The sequence below is a fragment of the Pristis pectinata genome, chromosome 1 (genome assembly GCF_009764475.1).
Source record: "Pristis pectinata isolate sPriPec2 chromosome 1, sPriPec2.1.pri, whole genome shotgun sequence".
Classification (NCBI taxonomy): domain Eukaryota; kingdom Metazoa; phylum Chordata; class Chondrichthyes; order Rhinopristiformes; family Pristidae; genus Pristis; species Pristis pectinata.
In genome coordinates, this window is record NC_067405.1 from 105,114,240 (window position 1) to 105,139,789 (window position 25,550).

General features: G+C 39.5%; 1 protein-coding gene across 4 annotated transcripts in view; it reads left to right on the forward strand.

Annotated features, from left to right (window-relative positions):
- Nucleotides 1–25,550, forward strand: part of akap6 (A kinase (PRKA) anchor protein 6) — a 303,452-nt gene that overhangs the window by 119,458 nt on the left and 158,444 nt on the right. For all 4 annotated transcript variants that reach the window (XM_052026999.1, XM_052026993.1, XM_052026990.1 and 1 more), the window contains exon 8: nucleotides 3,548–3,711. In XM_052026999.1, the coding sequence (XP_051882959.1) occupies nucleotides 3,548–3,711 (164 nt within the window). The remainder of the gene's footprint in view (nucleotides 1–3,547; nucleotides 3,712–25,550) is intronic.

A 25,550-nucleotide genomic window follows, 5' to 3' on the forward strand; every position in this document is an offset into this window, starting at 1 on the left:
ATCTCCTGCAAACACCCTCCCATCTAACTACCAATCCAAGTATCTCCCCTCTACCCTTCCCTGTATCATCCTCTTTCTGCAATCATCTCCAGCCACAGTTGTCTTCTGCTCTTGTGATTCCCTTCCCTCACTGAGCTCAATCTACTTCTGCACTCACTTCCTTTGGAGAGCTCCAATTTCCACAATGACAGGAGCAAGAGAACACCTTTTTGTATGTGTTTTTGTCTTGGGGTTTGTGTGTGATGGAATATCACTGCCTTGCGACCTTAAAAAAAATTTTGTGGGCTCCCAGGTACATTGCAATTTCTGGGCTTTTGGTCTTCCCAGCATTTAAAAGGTTCATGTGCAGCTGCAATGAAAATATTTTAAAATTCCTTCCTTGTTCTTCTGATTCAGCAGCAAGAAGTATTTGCAAACAGAGGAGGCAATTATACATGCATTAAAGGTTACAAAAACTACTTTATTAAAATTATATAAGAACTACTTATTAACCATTTCAAAAAACTACAGTAGAACACAAAGAATACTTATCAAGCACTCAGTGAACTGATCTACACAGTGCTGGAGGGAATCCCAGATGTCCGATAGCCACTTCTGCTGTTTTCGTTTTCTCTCTGTCTCCCTCTCTTTGTTTCCCTCTTTATCTCTGTAAGTCTACCACTCAGGTCTGGTTGCGACACCAGCCTAAAGCAAGGGTACCCCTGCCCTTTTTTATATCCATAAAACCCCTTATCCCAGTACTTTTCCATGGTTCCAGGTGGTACCTTCTTATCTCTATGCCCTTTCAGCCTAGACACAATTTAAGAACAAAGACAGCATGTTTTGGAGTGAAGCACATTTTCCACCTTTATTGGGTAGCCAATTTGTCCGCACAGCTTGTAAATTTCTTAAGCAAGCATATAGCAGGATGAGGGGACGGAGAGGGAAGGAAAATGCCACAATGCATACAGCACGGTATAAGTCTGACTAATTATTCAACATCCAGCTGGGACAAGCAGATATAGCAATCCATTTCAGAAGCTACTTTTCTATCCACGCTTTTACACATACTAAGGAGGAATCAAATATCACTTTTAGAAAATTTAATTCTTTCCTTACAACAGCTCATTTCAAAATTAGATGTTGAAAAAACAATAAGATATTGCAGAGATAGAAGAAGGTTTGGGGGATGTAGTATAAAGAACTGGCTAGTTGAAATCAGTGTACATGTGAAACCTGATACCATGTCTTTGGATGAAGTCAAAAGGAAGCAGCACAGAGATGAAGAAGAGAAGGAGGCCACAGACAGACCTTTGGGAAAAGCCCAAGGTATTGGTTCTGGAGTAGAAATGGAAAATTATGATTACAAAATCAAGATGCCACAGTGAACTGGACAACAGGAAGGGATTGGAGGAGAATGGTGGACTTTGCCAAAAGCTGCAGAAAAATTGTGGAGGGAAATAGATGCATCGTGGTTGTAGTCAAAGAGAAAGCTAAATGTCTTGGGTCTTTCAGGGTAGAGCTGGAGAGACTTGAAAGTAGTCAAATATTTAAACTACCATGAACAAAAATAGTAGCATTCCCTTAAACATGAAGCATTAATGCAAGCAGACATTGAATAATTAGACAAGGATGTATATAATTTTAAAATATTATACAGATAAGATGAAGTGTGATATATTCTACACATAACCATCACAAGAGTGGTTGAACCAGATGTATCTCATGAACTTTGGAAGTGCAAGTTATTGTCTGAATGAACTTATAAGAACTAACATAATATCCCAGATTATGAGCTTAATGTATTGCCAAATGATTTTTTAAAAATGAACTTAATTAAATAAGTTATGATAATTGGTGTAAAGATGAAGGTACTCAAGCTGTCCTTCCATGAAACAGCAAATTTAGCAAAACTTAACAGTTTAGAATCTGAAGGAAGCTGGAAACGGGAAAAGGAGGATGAGATTATTTTCACAGTTGAGTGCTGATAGGGAGGAGACCGTGCAGAGCGACAGTGAGAAAAAGGGATTAAATTGGGCAGGGCAATGATTTGCCTCAGCAGTAATGTGCTGCAGAGTTAGGTAATTGGAGAAAATGTTTTTCACAAAATGCAAAGGGATTTTAAGATTAACATTCAGAGAAAAATTGCCATGCTGTGAAATTAGATATCAGAATATGTTTATGAGAATCAGGACTGTTGTAAAATAATTATGGAAATTAATAGAATGAGCAGTTACAGAGATATTAATTACCATAATATTTTATTTAACTATGTAAGATTTAGTCTTTGTTGATTTACCTTTAGGTAAGTTAATAAAAATAAAGAAAATAAATGACATCGCTGTACATTTGTGTCCACTCTCATACTACACAAAAAAAGGGGTATTCAGATTCATCCAGATGTAATTGCAACCTAAGATCAAAAGAGGAGAAATAATTTTACAAATGTTGTAGTTAATTGGAAATTGGAATGAATTCCTTGCAACTAGAAGGAGCACTAATAAATACATCGTGCTAATGTTGATAGATTAGTGAAGCAAACAATTAAATGAAGCTTAGTAATTATTTTAACTAATTAAAGATGGGCAATATTAACTTAACCTGGCTATTGTGCAGCAGTCAGGACCTGGTACAATATTGGTTTTACATCCAACCTGATTTAGTCCGTCAGTAAAATCAATGGAGAATAATACTAGGTGAGATATAAATCCCAGCATTTCAGTTACCCCATACTTTCCCACCAGCAAGGTAGGTTAAATTAATGCTTCACGATTGCAGAAACTCAACTACTTCACTCTTCTATCATTTCAAGGTTACATAAAATTTCATTGCAAAAACCAGACTGTTCAGAACTATGTTTTAAAAGCTGACAATGTATTCTTGTCCACTGTTCATCTATCGTTATATTAAGATGAAACATGATTGGAGATACAGTTCTATTGCACTCGTCCCTGCTGAGAACCAATTTGAGTTCAACCCAGAACAGAAGATGAAAATGTTTTCTTCCAGCACTCAGATGATTCTGATGGCTATAAATTAATTTATTTTTGATAGTCACAATCTTCTAAGTCAGCATAGCTTCTATCAATCCAAAGCATTGTAGCTGACTTGATAGTGTAAGACCCCAAAGACCTAGCTTCAAGAGGCTGAAATGCTGTATTGATTAGTACAGCAGGATGCCGTTCAGAAGTTTGTGTTGAGGCAAATCACTGAAGCAGAGCAATGAACAAAATGATGTTAGTTTTCAACTGGAAACATCATTGTTAAAAATAAGGATGTCTTTGTAGTTATTAGCATTAGATGCCACACTTTCTGGAATTCAACAAATTTCAACTTTATTTACATATATGAGATGACGGTATTTGTGAAAAGTAGCTGCCTTGATTTATAATGGCAGTAAGTTCAGAAGAAGTGTTTTCCTGCAGATGTTTTATACAGCTTGATGAAATATTCATGCATGAATACAAATTGCAAAATATTGTCACTACTGTGACATTTGTTAATTGAATATTATTAGCTTTTGTGTTGTTCCTGTTGTGTGCTGATATCTAGTTGCTTTGCTTTGAAGGATTGAAAGACATGCTGCAGATTATTGCAAGTCAATGGCAGGAACTACAGAGACAAATCAAACGCCAGCACAGTTGGATTCTTCGAGCCCTGGACATAATCAAAGCAGAGATATTGGCAACTGATGTGACTGCACATGGTTTAGAAGGTTCTGTGAGCCCCAAGGTAAGTCAGTTCAATTTGTCAATTACATAAAACAATTTCTGGAAGACTTCAACTGTATAGCAGCTTGTTACATTTTAGCTCTCTAGTAAGAGCAGAAGGTTATAACATTTCAGAAAAAGAAGCAATGTTGCAAGACAATTTCCACATACAAAGACATGTATAATCATTAACTGTAGCTGTTCCACACAAGATGTAAATTGAACGTGAAAAATTGTAGAGATACTATTCAAAGGCTTTGATGTCACAAGGTAACAGACCAAAATTTAACAAATTTCAGACTTAATTTATGAGAGTCATTATTTCTCCATCATCGTCCAGGTGTATTATCATATGATTTTGTATTGTGCACATCAGTTGATTTATTTTCCCCTTATTCCCTACTCTTATGAAAAGAAATGGGTGTGAATTTAAAAAAAATATTTTTACCCCAACTTTTATGACTTTAGTGGTTCTTGTTCATGTGCCTGAATTGCAAAAGGTGCAAGTGGCTAGGAATGCAAATGGCATTTTGACCTTTATTGCCAGAGGGTTGGGGTTTAGAAACAGGAAGGTATTGTTAAAATTGCACAGGGTACTGGTGAGGCTACATCTGGAGTACTGTGTACAGTTTTGGTCCCCTTATTTAAAAGATATTCTGGCATTGGAGGCAGTCCAAAAGAGATTACTGGCTAATTACTGGTCATCTACAAATGAAGGACAATTGCCCTGTCATGAGTGGCTAAAGAAATTAGATCTATATTCATTGAAGTTTAAAAAAATGACAGGTGATTTCATTGAAACATTTAGGATCCTAAGGGAGTATGACAGGATAGAGGTCAAAATGTTTCTACTGGTGGGAGAATCTCAAACAAGGGAATGTAGATACAAGGTTAGGGGGCAGTCATTTAAAGCTGAGGTGCATAGGAACATCTTAATCAGAGGGTGGTGACTTCCTACCCCTGAGGGTTGTAGAGGCTAGATCATTGGGGTAGGTAAGTTTTTGAAAGACTTGGGAATTGTGGGCTTTGGGGAACTGGTAGAGAAAAGAAGATTGGCCCTGGATCAGATCAATCATCATATTGAATGGCAGAGGAGACTTGAGGAGCCGAGCAGCTTACTTCTGCTTCTTTTTTTAAATGTTTTTATGTCCTTAAAGTGTGACACCACTACTTTCTTGTTTCCTGTTTATATATTATCTCTTTGGTGTTCAAAGCCAGATAACTTACAGTAAAGTAAAAAAGAAACTGTGGCAATTCTGAGTGATTTTAAGGTCTTTAATAACTGTTAATACTGGTAATATAATCAGTGACAAGTACTGTTGGTGAGAAATTTCCCAGTTTTCCTTCTGAAGAATGCTGTTTAATTATCACAAAGTTACCATAAGAGAAATGTGTTCTTTTCATGAGAGAAATGTATTGACTCTGATGAGTCTTGAAGTATGCTACGTTTATGTGATAAACCCAGCATTCAAAAAAAATTGGTACATAATCTAACGGGGTATAATTTTTAACCCGAGCTATCCATTTGACCACTGTCAGGGAGATGGCCACATTTATTATTAGACTGAGTTCACTTCCCTGAGGAATCAGAGGTCATTTTTATAATTTTCTTTTGTGCCTTTAAAGGTATGACCAAACATAGGTAATCTTTTGAAAAGCAGTAACCAATTCCTCTTAATAGTATCTTTTTTAGCAGTGCTAGCTGAAGCCAGAAGAACTGTCAAAAAAGAAGCAACAGAGCTTTCTTAATTTGTTTTTTTCTATCCTGAAGCCTTCCACCAGTTTCTGTGGTCACTTCTTATGGTTGATGAATTAAAGTTATTATAAAAGTAGCAGATTGTTTTATGAATCAGCCATTTTAACTTGCTTATATAAATGCTGAACACTCCTTATTAAAGATACTAGTATTTCTATTTCTGTCATATTTGTTGCTATCAGTCTGGACCTCATTCACCATTGTTGATGATCCACTTATTGTTCAAACTTCCTACCAAAATGTTACTTCGTTAATTGTTGACTATGATACTGATCTCGTCAGATATGTTCCTCTTCATTCACAGGTCTCTGAATGAAAAATGAGTCTTCATCTCAGCCCTGAATCACACATCCCTTATTCTGGCTTTTAATTCCAGATTTTCTGGTCCCTGGAAACAATCTCCTCGAGTTTACCTGGTCAAAGCTCATATGAAACTCTATATACTTCAACAAGATTACCTCTTTTCTTAAAACTTTTCAGAATTATCAGCCTAGTTTCCTCAGTCTCTCCTTGTAGGACTATCCCCTCTTCCTAGAAATTATTCTAGTAAACCTTTGTTGCATGGCCTTCATGTCAAGCTCTCTCTTCTATCCTCTTCCATCTGTTTTAATTATAAATCAAATTCTGTTATAGGGTTAGTCTTTATACAGGTTGCAAGTGATTTTTTTTTCTTTTCATCTGCTCAGCCTTCTTTATTAACTCCAAACCGGGATCAAATGTTAGTGTGCCAACATATTCAGACACCACTACGCAGTTATTTTAATTGCCTTCTGTGGAATTTTTATCTCCCCAGTTATTTGTCAGCTCTCTGTTACATCAAATACAAGCTACTGGCTCTAAAAGTAGGCATTGTACAAAGGTTTATTGGGAACAGCATTAAAAAAAACAAGATTGCCATAAATAACTGGTATAATTAACACTTCACAACAGTTCATTTTACAGAGCTGAAATGGTAAATTGACTTCCAAGTGCAAAAGTTGTAAAGTACCAGGTATACGTAACATGATCTTTGAGCTTGAGATCAAAGTTATTTTGGAAGCTGTTGTATATTGGGTGTGTATATAGTTTAAAGAGCTATGATTTCCAGAGAGTCATAGAGGTATGACTCCTGATTCATTGCTGTATCAGCCACTGCTGTCACTCTTGTTTTCCTTCAATGAAGTTGTTGATTGGAGATTTAGCTTTGTTACTTGCTTCACTGAACAACAATGCAGAAGAACATACAGATGCTGCAGTGGCAGAGATGCTAACCTATTTAAAATATCTGAGTTAATAGGCTATTAAAATAGCTGGAAAAACAATTTCATACCAATGCAATAAATATTTCTGAACTGATGTTATCCAATTGGTTGAATCAAGATGGGCATGCCTGGTGGTTCTGAAGAGAACTGCTAGCATTCAGCCATTGTGAGTTCAAAACATCCCAGTATTTTGTGGCCCTGCCATCTGTCCAGACTGAGTTCAGTGACATATATCGAGGTACCCGAATGCGGATTCCTAACATGAAGGTTGACAAGAAAAAGATAAGTTCAGCTATTTATTTTTTCTTTAATTTTAATATTTGTAATTTTTAAAATCTGTTAATAAATATATTTATTTTTAATTTAACCCCTTTAAAATCACTTCAAACCGTTTTAATGGTCAGAGACATCTTAAAGCTCTTTGTCTCTCAGACTTTGACAAGAGACAAGGACCTGTCCTTTACTTGTCTCCTGTCAAAGGCTATCAGGTTGATCCAGGGCTGGGGCCTCAAGTGGTATGCTGGCTTTGTCTCATGTCCAGTCTCAGCTGAGGCCTCAGTATGCCTCCAGGATCCACTCCAGGCTGATTGGACCCTCACATCTGTACCAGATTAGTACAGGCAAGGGAAGAACATGGCAAGCAAGTGCAGGGAGTGAGCTGAATTTGGTCCAATGTAATTCCCAACCCTTTATAAATTCAGAATTAGTTTGCCTGTAATTACTCTATGAATTGATAATAGTATTTACAGGGCCACTTGGGAGGGAAGATGAAGCATTCATCTAAATGGTTGACTTTCCCCCTCCCCCCAAACCAATAGATTGCATTAATTGCTGTAATCACTCACCACTTCATCATGATTTAGCTTTTCCCTTTACTCTGTCACGTTTTTTTTCAGATAAGGTAAATGTAATAATGTTTTCACTGTTACCTTTAAATCTGCCAATGATTTTGTGGAACAAATCCATCTTCCAAACAAACATTCAGCTGACACACTAATGATTATAAATTAAAGGCAATAGAGGAACCCACAGAAAATTTATTGATACTACTTAATGTTTCCATAACTGAAAACATAATTGTGTCTTTAATCAACCCCTGCAATATAATGTTTAAATGTGAACGGTTAATTTTATTTTTAAAAATATCTTTAACTACCACAAATCACCCTAATTTGCAAAATTATTCAGTAGTTGTATCCATTATATGGTTAGTTGCAGAAAATTAACTAAGAAGAATGACAGGACACTGTTATATAGTATCGTGAATATTATTTGTGGGTGAGAAATTGGATCTGCCATTCAAGGGCCAAAGTGGCATTTGATGCATGTGTACACACACACATGCCCGTGCTTGGCCGGTTGCCATGTTTGCGAGCCCATTATCATGACCTCAGCTAACACTCATTAGCAATATGCAGAATTGGCAGATCATGCAGTATGCAATGTTGATTTGACACCACATTTTGGAGTTCAACACTCCAAGTGGCACTATCTTAGAGTCATAGGACCTTGCAATGTGGAAACAGGCCCTTTCGACCAGCATGTGCACACCAACCATCTAGCACCTTTTGACAGTGATACCGTTTTCCTCTTGCATCTTTATCAGCTCCTACTACTGCCACCCTGCTCCCACTCTGCCAAATCTCCTGCCATCCACTTACATGGCAATTTACATGGCCAATTCACCTATCAACCTTTTAATTTGTTCTGCTGAATGCACATGAACTTACAGGTTAGTTGGTGATTTCTTAGAAACCTGTGAGTGAAGAAATTTGTCCACATCTCAGTCATAAATGGATGCCCCCCATCTGATCCTAGACTCTACCATGAGGGAGAAGTTCCTCGTGGCATTTACTCTGTCAAGGCCCCTACAAATGTTATGCTTCAATGAGAAACATTGAGCACTCTGTTAAATATAGACCCACTCTGTTCAATCTTTCCCTTTCAAACAATTCCTTCATCTTAGGATCATCTTCGTGAACATTCTCTAAGCGCCTCCAATGATGATATATCTTTCCTTAAACAAGGAGACCAAAAATGTGCACACTGCACCAGATATCATTTCACTAGTGCATTGTATGGTTGTAGTAAGGCCCCTGATTGTATACCACAGCCTCCTTGAAATAAAAGCCAGCATACCATCAACTTTCCAGATTACTTGCTGCACCCTTATGCTAGATTTCTGTGTTTTATGTACAAGGTCCCACAACACATTTGTGCGGCAGCTTTCTGCAGTTCCTCCTCCATTTAAATATTAACCGGTTTTATCATCCTTTCTCCTAAATTCAACAACTTCTCATTTTCTCACATTATACTTCATTTGCCAACTTTTTGTCTCCTCACTTAATCTATCAATTTCTCTCTATGAAGGGTTTGTATCTTTCTCACAGCTGGCCTTTCCCTTCATCTTCAAATCTGGCTACAGTACATTTATTTTTTTCCTCTAAATTATTGTAACGTATTGTAAACAGCTGCATTTTCTGCTGCAGCCCACTGCTTACATTTTGCCAACCTGAAAATGATCCCCTTATCCCATTTCGCTGTTTCCTGCCAGTTAGCTAGAACGCTATTTACAGTAATATATTACCTCCAACTACATGAGCTGTGTTCTTGCGAAGTAACCTTTTGTGTGGTACTTTGTTGAATGCCTTTTGAAAATACAATAAATTACATGTACTGGTGCATCTTTATTCATGCTGATACTTCCTCACCGAACTCTAATCAATTTGTGAGACTTGATTCCCTCCTTTATGAAGCCATGCTTACTCTACTTGATTGGATTATGACTTTCCATGTGGTTCTGTGATAACTTCCTTACCAATTGATTCTAATATTTTTCCAATAATAGACGTTGAGTAAAGGAGCCCATTGTTGCCTCCTCTTTGCCTGTTTGAATAAAAGATCACCACTTCAAAGTAAACCAGCTTTATAAGTGAAATCATGCCATATTACATAAAAAATATAAATACTCATCTTCCATGTGCGTTTGCCTCTTTAATTTCTCCAAGGAAATGCAGCTTCAGCAGCTACAGCATGGCTGGCGGAAGCTGAGGAATTTCAATGGTCCACTTACATCTTCAAGCCCTCTGGTGCGGTCCGAACTTTGAAGCTTGCACTCTCCTTGGTTTGATATACTTCATTGATTCCCAGGCCAGATTAAATTTCTGCAAACTGTCAAGTCTTCCTTCAGTTGCAATGCACCTGCCTTTCCAGAAGTGTAATATAGCTTTAAGCAATGCAGGCTAGCTTTAATTGCTGCTACCAAATTATGATATTGAGCCTCCTGCTGATGTGTACAGCCAATCAAACATTCAGTAAGTGCTGGCTGCAAGCAGAAATCATTATAATAAACAGACAACCTAAAACTGGTATGCTGCCTACATTACATCAAGGGGAGCTGGTTAATTGCCCATCACAATTTCTGTGCTCATTTTTGGAAGCTTTCCAATTTAGTTCCCATTGTCTTATTAGCAGGTCCTGCTCAATGTCACAGGTTTTCAGTAACCCACACATTTTCATGCTCAAGGATGTTAGTTCTTCTTTTCAGAATGTTTTAGAATAATGCATTTGACATTATTGGCAGAATCAAAATCAAATATCTCCATTTAATGATTGTAACTAGATAACTTGCAACTAGAGAAACATCATTTCTGTAATGTACCAAATTGAAAGTTTGGATTTTGGCCTGGCTCTCTTGTGAGTATGGTAATGGTGGAATAGGATAAAATAGACAGCAGAAAATCAAAGATATTTGTCTTTTGGGAGCTTTACTTTTGATTACCATGCTATGAAGTGAAGCCAAGTGCTAATGCAGCCACTGGAGTGATAAGAACTTTAATAGATGCATGCCTTTGAGTTCATTATAACGAGTAAAGGCCAACTTTAAGACAATAAAATAATAACTTCAAAATATCTTTAAATCATAACATTCAGATTCATGAACTAACATCAAATTAGTAAATACAGCAGTTGTGGGCAGGATATTTATCACAATGAACAGGATAAAATAAAACAAATAAAATGTGACATTCTCAGGAAGTATACCATTTTTGCCCTGTAACCTATTCTCTCACATATGTCCATTAATGACTCCTGATTCTCCCACCAGCCAACTCCTTTGGGGGTAATTTACAGTGGCCAATTAATCTACCAACCAGTACATCTTTGGGATGTGGGAGAAAGCTACAGTATCCAGTGGAAACTTACACAGTCACAGGGAGAATGTGCAAAGCTCACAATGAGCACTGGGGGTCCAAATTAAACTGGGACATTGAATATGTGAGACAGCTGGACTATGTGCAATGCCATTGTGTTGCCACATCTGTTCAGATGCTGTTGGAAGCAGGACAGGTATTGACCAGGACATTGGACGCCTCTCGAATAGCATGACAGCACCTTTTACCTCTGTCATTGTGGTTGTCTTAAGGCCTCACATAGAACAAAGCCTTTGCTTGGCACCAAAGTGTCAGCAAAGATTGCATGCTCAAATCACTGAGGGGGTCTCGACCTTGTAATCTTCTGACAGTGCCAAGAGTGCTGTCAAAGAGCTGAAGCAAATACAGTAGGTCAGAACATGGTCAATGTAGTCTGCTGTCTGCTCTCACCTGCCAAAACCCCCCTCCCCTCCTCAAACCCCCCCCACTCCACCCCCATTTCTCCATCCTTTTCTTGTGGTCTGACTACTCTTGAGGCCCTACAAGATTGTTTGAGCAGGAAGGAGGATTTGCTGCATGGAACATACTGCAAAGTGGAGGAAGCAGCAATAGGCCTTAGGCAGAGTGAATGCTGAGGCCCCCTCCTCAGACTGCTTGCTGTCAAAGGCCTTTGAGCTACTTTTAAATGAACTTGATGATCATTTAAAACATTTAGATAATTATAAAAGTAAGAATAAAAAAAATTAAAAATTAACAACTAAAATATAATAAATTTATGTTAAAATATCTTCATGAACTGGAAACTGATTAAAAACATAAAGTAACATTTTACTTTGTTTTTAACATGAAGGTTATGTTTTTAACATAACAGGCCTGACTTGCTGAGTACTTCCAGGGTTTTCTGTATACAAAATATGGAAAACAAAATTATGGCAGGCATAAATCGAGTGGATAATGCGAAACTTTTCCTCATAATAGAAGTGTCTAAAACCAGAAGGTTGGGGGGATGCAAGCATATTTTTTTTGTCACCCATAGGGGTGATTGCAATCTGGAATGCACTACCGAGGGAGATCATGAAGGCAGGTGTTCTTGCAACATTTAAAAAGTATCTGGGTGACCATTTGAATGACCTGGGCATTGAAGGCTGAGGACGAGTGCCTGTAAATGGGATTAGTGCTGATGAATACTTGATGGTTGGCATGGATGTGGTGGGCCAGAAACACCAAAAAATCTAACTTTTATACAAGTCTTTGAAATGTTTCTTCTGTTCATAACAATCGTTAAATTCTGATAAAAGTAAATGTCAGAATATAAAGAAACAATCTGAAACAAATGATGAAGACAAATAGTTTGTCTTTTTTTAATTCATTTTTAGACTCCGGACAATGCTGGCAAAGCCAGTATTTACTGCCCGTCCCCAGTTCCTTTGAGCCATCTTCTTTAACTGCTGCCGTCCTTCTGGTGAAGGTCCTCCCACAGAGCTATTGAGTAGTGAGTTGCAGGTTTTAGATCCAGTGACAATGAAGGACTGGCAATGTATTTCCAAGTCAGGAATGTGTGTGACTTGGAGAGGAACCTCCAGGTGGTGATGTATCCATGTGCCTGTTGCCTTTGGCAATAGAGGTCATGGCTTTGTAAGGTGTTGTCGGAGTTGCCTGGGTGATTAGCTACAGTGCATTTTGTAAATAGTGCACATAGTTGCCACCGTGCGACAGTGATGGTGAGAATTGGTATTGGTTTATTATTGTCACTTGTACTGAGGTGCAGTGAAAAACTTGACTTGCATACCGTTCATACAGATCAATTCATTACAACAGTGCATTGAGATAGTACAGGTAAAAACAATAGCAGCATACAGAGTAAAGTGTCACAGATGCAGGGAAGTGCATTGCAGGTAGACAATAAGGTGCAAGGTCATAACAAGGTAGATTGTGAGGTCAAGAGTCCATCTCATCGTAAAGGGGAACCATGCAATAGTCTTATAACAGTGGGATAGAAGCTGTCCTAGAGCCTGGTGGTATGTGCCCTCAGGCTCCTGTATCTTCTGCCTGATGGGAGAGGGGAGAAGAGAGAATAACCCGGGTGGGTGGGGTCTTTGATTATGCTGGCTGCTTCACCAAGGCAGCAAGAGGTAAAGACAGAGTCCATGGAGGGGAGGCTAGAGTTTCTTGTGGTCCTGGGCAGAGCGGTTGCCATACCAAGCTATGATGCATCCAGATAGGATGCTCTCTATGGTGCATTGATAAAAGTTGGTGAGTGTCAAAGGGGACATACTGAATTTCTTTAGCCTCCTGAGGAAGTAGAGGCACTGGTGAGCTTTCTTGGCCGTGGCGTCTACGTGGTTTGACCAGGACAGGCTATGGTCACTCCAAAGAACTTGAAGCTCTTAACCCTCTCGACCTCAGCACCATTAATGGAGACAGGTGCATGTACACCGCTCCCTTTCCTGAAGTCAATGACCAGCTCTTTTGTTTTGCTGACATTGAGAGAAAGGTTGCCATGACACCATGTCACTAAGCTCTCTATCTCCTTCCTGTACTCCGACTCATCGTTATTTGAGGTACAGCCTACTATGGTGGTATCATCTACAAACTTGTAGATGGAGTTAGAGCAGAATCTGGCCACGCAGTCATGAGTATATAGGGAGTAGAGGGCTGAGGACGCAGCCTCGTGGGGCACTAGTGTTGAGAATAATCGTGCTGGAGGTGTTGCTGCCTATCCTCACTGATTGCGGTCTGTTAGTCAGAAAGTCAAGGATCCAGTTGCAGAGGGAGGTATTGAGTCCCAGATCTTGGAGTTTGGTGATGAGTTTGCTTGGAATTATAGTATTGAAGGCGGACCTGTAGTCAATAAACAATAGCCTAAAGTAGGTGCCTTTACTGTCCAGATGCTCCAGAGATGAGTGTAGGGCCAGGGAGATGGCGTCCACTGTAGACCTGTTTTGGCAGTAGGCGAATTGCAGTAGGTCGAGGTTTTCCGGGAGGTTGGAGTTAATGTGTGCCATGACCAGCCTCTCGAAGCACTTCATGATGGCGGATGTCAGAGCCACTGGTCGGTAGGCATTAAGGCATGTTACCTTGTTTTCCTTAGGTACCAGGATGATAGTGGTCTTCTTAAAACAGGTGGGAACCTGAAATTGAAGCAGGGAGAGGTTAAATATGTCTGCAAATACCCCCACCAGCTGATCAGAACAATATCTGAGCACATGGCCAGGGACACCACCTGGGCCAGATGCTTTCCTTGGGTTCACTCTCCGGAAGATTGATCTTACGTCCTTGACAGTGACCACGGGTTCAGTTGCAGTGGAGGCTATCAGGGTGGGTGGTGAATAACCAGTCCCCTTCTGTTCAAAACATGCATAGAATGTGTTAAGCTCATCGTGAAGGGATGAGCTGTTGTTGACTATGTTGCCCGACTTTGCTTTGTAGCCTGTTATAGCATGTAAGCCCTGCCACAACTGACGGCTGGTCTGGGACTCTATTTTGAACTGGTATTGTCTCTTGACCTTCCTGATAGCTTTATGGAGGTCATATCTTCATTTCTTGTAAAGGTCAGGGTCACTTTATTGGACTGCAGCAGTCCTCGACTTCAGTAAGGAGTGGATCTCCCGGTTCATCCATGGTTTCCAGTTTGGGAACACAGTCGTCAATACACTTGTGATGATGGTGACGTAGTCATCAAGGCTGGCAGCTGAGTCTTTGAACATGGACCACTCCACTGACTCAAAGCAGTCACATAGAAGCTCATCTATTTCCTCAGACCAGCACTGCACGACTCTCTGTACTGGATCCTCCTATTTCAGTTTCTGTTTGTATGCAGCGAGGAGGAGCACAGTCTGGTTGTCTGATTTACCAAATGAGGGCGAGGGATGGCTCGGAAGGCATCTTTGATGGTTATATTGCAATGGTCAAGGGTGTTAGGGCCCCTGGTGGGCAGGAGACATGCTGGTAGTACTTTGGTGTAACACACTCTTGAGATTGGCATGGTTGAAGTCACCTGCAGTAATGAAGAGGGCCTCAGGCTATCCTGTCTCAAGGTTGTTGACCACAGACTATAGTTCATTGAGTGCAGGCTTCATGTCTGTCTGGTTTGGGATGTAAACTCCCATGGCAGGTAGTATGGTTGACACTTCACCGTTAGATATTCCAGGCTGGGTGAGCAGGAGCTCACCAGGACCGTCATGTCCGAGCACCACGAGTTATTGATTGAGAAGCAGAACCCTCCGCCTCTAAAATTTGCCCAAGGACCACTGTACGGTCCATTCAGTGGATTGAGAAGCCCTCAGGTTGTATGGCACAGTCAGGTGAAGCAGGTGTAAGCCACGCCTCGGTGAGACATAGCACACAGCAGTCCCTCAGTTCTCTTTGGTAGGTCAGTCTTGTCCTTAGAATGAATATTTTGAGGTAGTTAGTTGGGTGCCAATTAAGCAAGCTGCATTGTCTTGAATAGTTTTGAGCTTCTTGAGATTTGTTGGAACTGCAAGTGGAGCATATTCCATCACAGTCCTCATTTGTGCCATGTTGATGGTGGAAGAGCCTTGAGTTGTCAAGATGTTAGTCACTTGCCACAGGATACGCATCCTCTGACTTTTTTTAGTAATTGGTTCATGTGACTGGTCCACAGTTTCTGGTCAGTGGTGGGCCCCTGAATATTGATGGTGGAGGACTCAATGATGGTAATGACATTGAATGTCAAGGGGAGGTGGTTAGGCTTTCTTGTTTGAGATGTTCTGCAGCTCATTAAGCATCCATGAAGTACTTGAGCTGCAGAGACCATGATAATTCCAGGTATTTAGAATTTAGTTTGTTCAACTAGTCTGAGCTAATGGAATTGAATCAGGCTGCTTTGGTCAATTAACATGTTACCAAGAAGAGAAATCATAACCAGCATGTGTCAGGGCAGCACAACATCTCATGCAGTGGGGCACTCTAAATCATGTAATTCTGGTATTCTTTTGATGTACAACATCTTCTAATATACATTATGGACCACAATGAGTGATGTTTTGCAGTTAAGCAAACATGAAGAAAATAATTGTGCAGTGCTCACTGGTGTGTTCTGTTCAGGTGTCTGTGTGTTGGATTAATCACATGGCACATGAAGTTCATTGTAATTTATATCTTTACCAAAGCACAGATAACTGGCTTGGAGCTAAAACTTCCGTTTATACACGGAGAAATTGACTACATGGGTGGTTCTTGTTACATTCATGATGATGATGATAGATGTGTTATTATATGCTTATCAGCTGAAAATAAAAAAAATAAAAGTGCGTTGTTAGACATAAGTACTTTTCAGGTGTTACTTTACTCTGAATGGTTGCTCTCTACCATTGGGTCAACTGCAAGTTGTCCTCTTTCCTTCAGTGGTTCAGATTGACAAGGTTTTGAGTAAACATGAGACACTTGATGGTGGAGTATGCCGAACAGACTATTTATTTACAGCATAAATGAACAATCTGTACAATACAAACAGTTAGTCTTGAGTCTTCAATTCCCATTTTTATACAACCCATTTTGCCTGCTTCAAAAGAAGAAATCTCATGATTTTTCTCTGACCTTTTCAGTAACAGCTTTTTTACATAAATAATTTTGGGTGCTTACATCTGACTATTTTGTAGGCAAGACTCCATGACTTTTCTGCTTTTGGTTCCTACCAAAAGAAGTTTATTTACCTAGACTGTTCTATGATGTGGCTAATTGACTCTGATGTTTTTGTTTATTACATATCTCAAAATGATGCAATGATCACTCATGGTCTTTGATGTCATTGTCACGTATTTCTTTGCAACAGCATTTCTTTGTTTACTCCAATTGCTCAGTGGCCAGTTATGGTTAAACATGTTAGCTTGAAGATTAAACTCTTGAATATATCCCAAATATACTTAGAAAGCCTGTTGTGTTTGTCAAGTAAATTGTATTTGAACATTTACTGCTCCAGAGAAATTGGCTTCAAGCACAAAATATTTCTGTGTTCATTTGAAATATATATCTGCATCCTTGAAAAGATTCTGCAAGATGGGGAATTATAACAAATAGGTGGTGAGGGAGGAACCTGGCTTTAAAAAGGAATGTTTCCTCATTTAATGGCCAAATGAAAAAGTTACAAGGATGAAGCAATGATTGCTTTCCTCAAAGTTACTTGAATGGTTGCTCAGTGAAGCAGCTTTACGTCTCTTGCAGGTCACTGAAAGTCATATTTACTTCATGATGCAATAAAATACCTATTGCTTGGTGACAAAAGAAGCCTTCAGAAACAAGTTCTTTAAAAAAGCAAATTGAATTGCTGGTCTCTGTATGAGTGATAAATTTGCTCATTGAAAATACTTGGTGCTCAACAGTGATGCCATTTGCCCTGTAAAACCAATCTACGTATACTATTTGTCATCCAGTATTTACCCCAAGCAGTGACTATTCACATATGAACCCCAAAAGTGTTCTTTTTTTGGGGGCTGGCAGCTCACATGATGAAGTAGGACATCTGCCCAACCAAAACACATCATCATCAACCTGCTGTTGATCCCTCTGGGGGCCAATAGTATATAGACAATCAGATTAGGAACAAGAACATCGTTCCTTGTCAGTTTACCAAATACAGTATAGAGAAAGTGATGGATTGAGTGCCTCACTGCTTAATAGGAGAACCATTTTGTTTTCAGCAGCTGAGCCAGAAGTGGGAGAACATCTGAAGAAGTTGCAGTCTCAGGGGCCACTTGCAGCAGGTTCCCAGATTCTACAGATATTTACCAGTTTAACATAAGAACATAGGAAATAGAAGAAGGAGAAGGCTCTACGGCCCCTAGAGTATGCTCCACCTTTCAATAAGATCATGGCTGATCTAATCTATGCCTTAGCACCACTTTCCTGTCTGATCTTCATAGCCCTTGATTCTCTGATAATCCAAAAATCGATCCATCTCAGCTGTGAATTATTCCATCACTCAGCTTCAACAACTCTCTGAGGAGAGGTAGAGAATTCCAGAGATTCATAACACTTTCTACTCCTGAAGAGTGAAGGCTGGAAGCTCAGCTAAAGTTGGGATGTCATTTTACGGCTGTAAACGATGTTTGTGAGATTGCACCTGGAATATTGTGTGCAGTTCTGGTGGCCATTCTACAGGAAGGATGTGATTAGCTAGGGAGGATGCAGAAAAGATTCACAAGGATGTTGCTCGGACTGGGGTGTTTGAGTTATGTGGAGGTACTGGATAGGCTGGAATTATTTTCCCTGGAGCGAAGGAGGCTGAGGGGGTGAGAGAGAGGAATATAGAATTATGAAAGGTATCGATAAGATGGATTGTCACAGTCTTTTTCCCTTGGTAGGGGTGTCTAAAATGAGGGCATAGGTTTAAGGTGAGAGGGAAAGGATTTAAAGGGGACCTGAGAGAAAGGTTTTTCACACAGAGGGTGGTAGGTATATGGAACAAGCTGCCAGAGGAATTGGTAGAGGCAGGTACAATTACAGTGTTTAAAAGAATTTGGACAGGTACATGGATAGGAAAGGTTTAGAGGGACATGGGCTAAATGCAAACAAATGGGACTAGCTCAGGAAGATGCTTTGGTCGGCATGGACAAGTTGGGCTGAAGGGCCTGTTTCCATGCTGTATCACTCTGACTCTAAAGATTGATCCAAACCTTTTGGAGGGAATGAGTCCAATCTTTGCCATCTCAACAATTCCTGTATGATGGAGGAACAATTTCATCAGAATGGTCAAGCCAAACCAAGGCCTCATTTTTGGATCACGTACTTTACAGATGATGGAGGATTCATTACCTCTCATGCTGTCTTTGTGCCATTACCTTGATGTCAGAGAAACAGACATGCAATGCAGAGTCTTTGGAAACAGGGAGTCGTCATCTTTGGTTATCCTTTTTGCAATTACCTATCAATCTTAAAGTACAATTGATTTAAAAAGGAACAATGCTCTCAGTAACATGGAATTTATACACCATATATGGGAGAAAGAATACCATCACACTCAGCTTCTTTAAGCATTTTGTTTGTTTCATGTGAAAGAAAATGTTGAGCAAACCAGCATTGCCAAAGTATAACCAGGAGGGGAAAGCGATTGAACAGCTCGAGTTTACATGAAAGCAAGCTGTCATAATTACAAGGAGGTGGACAGGATACTATAATATGTGGGAGGTTCTGAGGTTGTTATGAGGTGATGGAAGAAGATTGGTGAAGTTCAGTGAGGTTCATCATGTGTCATGTCATTTTTATGTGCACTCTGAAAGCATTGCATTGTCCTTTTCCAGTTGCTTTATCTGAAGGGTGAAATGTGGCTTACACACTCAAGCAAATTCTCCTGCTTTTGACAGCACAAGGGCTATCTTGAAGAAAGAGTTTGGACATTCCAATGATTGCTCAGGCCTTTCCAGAATCAGAGCCATTGCCACTTCCAAACTTAGAATTTCTGATACTTTACCATTAATTCTGTTAGGGCATCTTAACTTGTCAAGCACCAGCCCATTGATACTCACCCACAAAGGAGTATTCAAGGATCTAAAAGAGCTTTCATTTGGTGAATCATTGAATGCTTGTGAGCTCATTGTGTGAACAAGTGAAGAGCAGAAGAATTTCCAAACTGCAGGAAAAAGATGAAGAAACAGCTATCGGCCTAATCCCAAGGACATGCCTTCAAGAGAATAGTGTTTTGGGAGCGTTGACCTTATCTTCAAAACAGTGCGTGATGTTTCTTGTGACCTGCAGAATACTCTGTAGAGATAGATTGTCCACAATATTTTTATGATAGAAGTGCGAAAAGCTTCTACAATCAATGATTGTTTTCAAAGCGACAGCTACCATTCACTGCTTCAGTGCATGCTTTGAGGGTCAGTCTGAAGATGGTGCTTTCATCCATTTTTACACACTTGATTTGGACAATTGGTCTTCAGTGAACCAGTCAGTGGCACTTCTGAAACTGTGTTCTGCACCTGTTGGCTGTGAGGAGTTGCCATGTATGTTGCTGTCTCTCTGGAGAATCTTCATTTTGAAACCATCACGGGTGCCTGTGCAAGAAGGAGCTTCGTGCTTGGCCTTTGATAGCAGAATGGCTACTGGAAGGTGATCCCACAGGATAGCTGCTTCTCTAAGATAATAGTTAGGCTCTAAGGCTCCAGGAGAACCTTCCCAAATACCCATTCAGGTAAAATCATGTAGAAACACTTGAAGCAGCGAGCACAAAAGATGGAGGCAATGGTACGGATTAATTTACAGATAGGGTTGGTGCATTTGTCAGTACTGTTAGGTGAATGTTACCTGCCAAATAAGCATGATTTAATCATATAGCATTCAGAAATCACTTCAGTATGTTTATAGCATTTTGTAATTGTACAACAGCAGAGACTTCAGAATGTTTATAGTCTGCTCTATCCCTCTTCTTGCAGTCCCATGGGCCCCGTTATATAACCAGACAGAGGTTGTCCACTTCTGTCTCAGAGGTTTTAATGGGACCATCAGCCTTGACTTCAGGACAAAGCCCTAATTACCAATCAATCATCCAGATACTTGGCTTTGAATCATCAGTGTTAGTTTGGTGAGTTGGCAGAAGATGAAAGTATTATGACAGCGTTCTATGCACAGGCATTAGGTTCAGAATGAAATGATTGGTGTTGCACACAATCTGCACATTAATCAAATGAAAGCCTTTCATGTTCATGAAATTCAGAGAAATTGGATAGCTTTCCCATTTTGTTTAACTGGTCCCATTGAGAAAGAAATGAACTGTGAAACCTGCCAGAGACAGCATAAGTCACCTTCCTTGCACAATGGTGAGCTGTTGCATATCTAATTTGACAAAGGTCCTGTGATAAAGAAATTCAAGGCAATGGTGACTTTGACTGGTGCAGACAAGGCTGTTCTTATGGTAGTGGGCTCTAGGTCATCAGTGGTTGATGGGGTGGAGGGGTGGGTTTACGTGGGTTGCATGTGGAAAGCTACTTCTCAGGGCATTGAATTGGTAAAAGCTAAGGAAAACTGTCTAGATCTGTAAGCTTTATGAAGTCTGAATCTACATGCAGAGGAGGAAAGAGGCACCATCTGTGATGCTGTCAAAATATAGATGTAGAAGGATTCCTATCGGGAAATCCAGGTCTCCAGTCCACAAATGTGCTTTTTGCAGTGCTTATTAAACAGTGCAGGCAAAGTGCTATTAGACCCTGAAGATCACCAACTAGTTAGAATCAATATGCAGGATAAGTAATGATACTGTTCAGCTCCAGCAAACAAATTGCCTGCTGAATGCACGATCCATCTCTGGGTTATTGCTGTACACCACATAAAGCCGCTACTCTTGTGGTGATTTCAGTTAGGGCCAAATTTGGAGTTCAAGTTGGGGAAAGTGAAACAGGAATATTGCCCCAGCTCACCAAACTAGTTGAGGTCAGCACTGGAGGCTTAGAAAAGGCAGAGTTTTAATTCAAATGACAACTAAACACCCATGTCAGCAGATTATTCAGCTGCAAGCAGGATCACAGCATGACCGAAGATTAAGGATGTCATTAAATTTCTGATATGACCCCACCTGTGTGTGCTTTCTCTGGTGGTTGTTGGATAGGAAACACAGTTACCCTGTCCTCCAATCAAAAATACTGAAGCCAGCTACATCGCCTCAACTGCTGCCTTAGCTGAGGTCAGTTAATGTAGTACAGATTGCAGATGAAACATGTAGCCTTCTTGATTGATAAGTTGTAACTACATACTGGAAGAAATTTGAACTAATCTGGGAAATTTGAGGACATCCTTAACCCTAAGTCATGCTGAGACAAATCTCTTAGAGATTAAATATAGACATTTTGTCTTGTATAATGTTTTATTCTTCCATTAATCAATAAAACGTTATTCCATACAAAGTAAAATGGTTGCATCCAGAAATAAATTCCACTGTTAAATATCAAATTACTTTTATGCAATGTATATAGAAACAAAACTCAAAAGACAAAGAATTTCAGGCATGTTGATGATATGACTTTGTAAAATATTGCCCCTGTCTCCCTGAAAGCAATTGGATATGAATAAATTTGACTCTCCTTCTGATAGCTTTTGCTTTTTAATAATAATGTGTTAAGCATGTCTCTGTCCTGATTTCCAGATTGCCACATCTCTTGTTGTTAAGACTTTATGCTCTGTGCTGTTAGAATTTTGTTGTGCTAATATTGGGTTGATCTCTAATCTGAATGAGAAAGTAACAGATTTTTGTTTGAAAATTTTTGTCTTGGATTTAATTTGTCTGATATGATTGAATGCTTCTGAAGTAATTTGAGATATTCAAGCAGTCCTATTTGGTCATGTTTCACTAGGCTAATGTTTATGTTCTTTAATTCAGCTGTAGCTTTAATAAGAGTTAACTGAAGAGCATACCAGCTGTTTCAAGTATATGCTTGCACACTTGAAGCAGTAAGATGGATGGGTCTTTTGGTCCTCATGTATCATACACAATTTAGCCCACAGTCTTAAAGTAACTTAGGTTCAAAGTCAAGCCACAAAGTTCCTCTGAAAGCTTTATCACTGGAAAGAAGAAGATCATACTGGACCATGCCAGCAGTAAACCAGCACTATTAACATGCTATTTGTGTGACTGACTTGGTATGCTTTGTTCTAAACCTAGATCTTCCTCTTTTTTAATTTCACTACTTAAGCTTTAAAATCTTGAACTTAACCATTGATTAAGTTGTTACTGCTGTTCATCACATGATTATGTTCCTGCATCAGCGCTGTGACTACACTTCAAGTTCAGGTTTATTGTTGTCATGGGCATACATATACAGGGTATAAATGCCATGAAAATTAGCTTTTTGCAGCAGCAGCACAGTACATTACAGGACGAGGACAAACATAAGTTAACATAAAATTTAAATGAACATAAATCATACATAATGTATGCAAAATAAACATAACAACACTAGTGCAAGATTGAGAGAGAAAAAGAATAGTCCGAGGTGATGTTAAGGTTTTTCAGGTTGGTTCAAGGACCTGATGGCAGTGGGAGAGAAGACGTTGTTGAACCTTGAGGCTCAGGCTCCTGTACCTCCTTGCCTGATGGCAGCTTGGGAAGAGGGCATAACCCAGATGGTGGGTGTCCCCGATGATGGATGCCACCTTTCTGAGACATCGTCTCTTGTAGATGTCCTCAATGCTGAGGAGAGCTGTACCTGTGATGGAACTGGCTGAATACTGGCTACAGCTAGGAATGATCATATTTGGAGCAGGCCAAAGTTTTCCAAATAATTAAGTAATGAGAAAAATGGTGTGCTGGCTGCCCTCCTGCCCATCACAGTTATTGTATTTCAATGGATTAGGGGAATGTTTAGTTGCAAGTTCCTTGAATTCTGCCAGAACTGGCCCTGGTTAACACAGTAAAATCTGTGTCCTCAGCTCTCTACTCTACTCCCTATATACTCATGACTGTATGGCCAGATTCTGCTCTAACTCCCTCTACAAGTTTGCAGATGATACCACCGTAGTGTGATGTATCTCAACTAATGATGAGTCAGAGTACAGGAAGGAGATAGAGAGCCTCGTAACATGGTATCGTGACAACAACGTTTCCCTAAATGTCAGTAAAACAAAAGAGCTGGTCATTGACTTCAGGAAGGGGGGGTGGTACACATGCTCCTGTTTATATCAATGGTGTTGAGGTTGAGAGGGTTGAGAGTTTCACTTTCCTAGGAGTGAACATCACCAATAGCTGGTCCTGGTCCAACCACATTGGCGCCATGGCCAAGAAAGCTCACCAGTACCTCTACTTCCTCAGGAAGCTAAAGAAATTTGGCATGTCCCCTTTGACCCTCCTATCTGGATGCACCAGGGCTTGGTATGGCAACTGCTCTGCCTGTGACCACATGAAACTGCAGAGAGTTGTGGGCACAGCTCAGCACATCACGGAAACCAGCCTCCCCTCCATGGACTCTGCCTACACTTCTCGCTGCCTTGATAAAGTAGCCAGCATAATCAAAGATCCCACCCACCCCAGACATTCTTTCTTCTCCTCCCTCCCATTGGGCAGAAGATACAAAAGCCTGAAAGCATGACCACCAGGCTCAAGGACAGCTTCTATCCTGCTGTTATAAGACTATTGAATGGTTCCCTATTTCGATAAGATGGGCTGTTGACTTCACAATCTACCTCGTTGTGACCATGCACCTTACTGTCTGCCTGCACTGCACTTTCTCTGTACTGTAACACTTTATTCTGCACTCTGTTATTGTCTTACCTTGTACAACCTCAATGCACTGTTGTAATGAATTGATCTGTATGGACGGTATGCAAGACAAGTTTTTTACTGTACCTCAGTACATGTGACAATAATAAACCAATTTACTAATTTACCAATCTGATTAGAACTGAGTTCAGAAGAATAAAACAGAAAGGGATGGAGATTACTCTGATGATAAAGAATGACTTTAGGACAACAGACAAATAGGATCTTTCCTCAGGATATCAATTTAGATGGAAATCAGGAATAACAAGGATAAGAAAAAAATGGTGGGAATCCTCTGTTGGTTCCCCAAGAATAGTTGTTCGATAGATTATCAATCATGAAATAATGAAGGCTTGTAAGAAAGATAACGCAATAATCATGGGAAACTTTCAAAGGTAGCCTTGAAGACAAGTTCATAGAATGCATTTCACACAACAGTTTCCCAGAGTAACCAGGAACAAGCTATTTTAGGTCTGTAACCTAAAATAGGATGGGATTAATTAATAAAGTGATAGCATAGAACCCTTTGGGGAAAATGTGAGCATTACATGATACAATTTTACATTAATTTTGAGTTAGATAAATGTAGTTGAAACTTGTGTCTTAAATTTAAATAAATGCAGTTACATAGGTATGAGAGGAAAGATAATTAGGCTTGATTGAGAAATGGAATTTAAATATAAAATGGTAGATAAGCAATGGAAGACATTTAAATAAATATGTAATCATTCTTAACAATGATAATCTGATATAAAATCCATGGAAAACTAGTTCATCCATTGCAAACTAAAGAAGTTAAGAATGGTATTAGACTGAAAAAGAAAATGTTTATAAAGTTTTTCAAAGAATGGCAATAGGCCTGGGAATGGGGAGCATTTCAGAAATCAGCAAAGAATGACTAAAGTATTGATGAACAGGGAGAAAATAGTAAAGCAATGCCATCTATCAAAAAAATATAAAATTAGATTTTAAGTGTTTCTACAAATTTGTATAATGGAACAGAGAAGCAGAAGTAAATGTTAGCCCCTTGGAAGCTTCCAGAAGATTGATAATGAGTAATAAGTTAATGACAGAAACATTAAAAAATATTTTATATCAACCTTCACAGTAGAACACATAAAGAGCACACCAATTCGGGAGAAACTATACCATTAGTTACAGTAAAAAAAGATGTCCTATGCATGATACTAGCACAGAAGGCTAACAAATCCCCTGGACCTAATGGATGCAGCCAAGAATTTTAGAAGAGGTAGCTGCAGAGAAAATGAATGTACTAGGTAGGAGATGCCAAAATTCCCTAGATTTTGCAAGAAGTTTGCAAGATTTTGAGAAGTGGCAAATATAACACTTGGTCATTGGGAAAGTGCTGAAGCCACTATTAAGAAATTATAAAATTGGACAGAAAATCACAGTATGATTTGGAAGAGTTAGCATGATTTTATGAAAAGGAATATCGTTTAACAAATTAAATCAAGTTTATTAAGGATGTAACCAGTAGGTTTGAAAAAG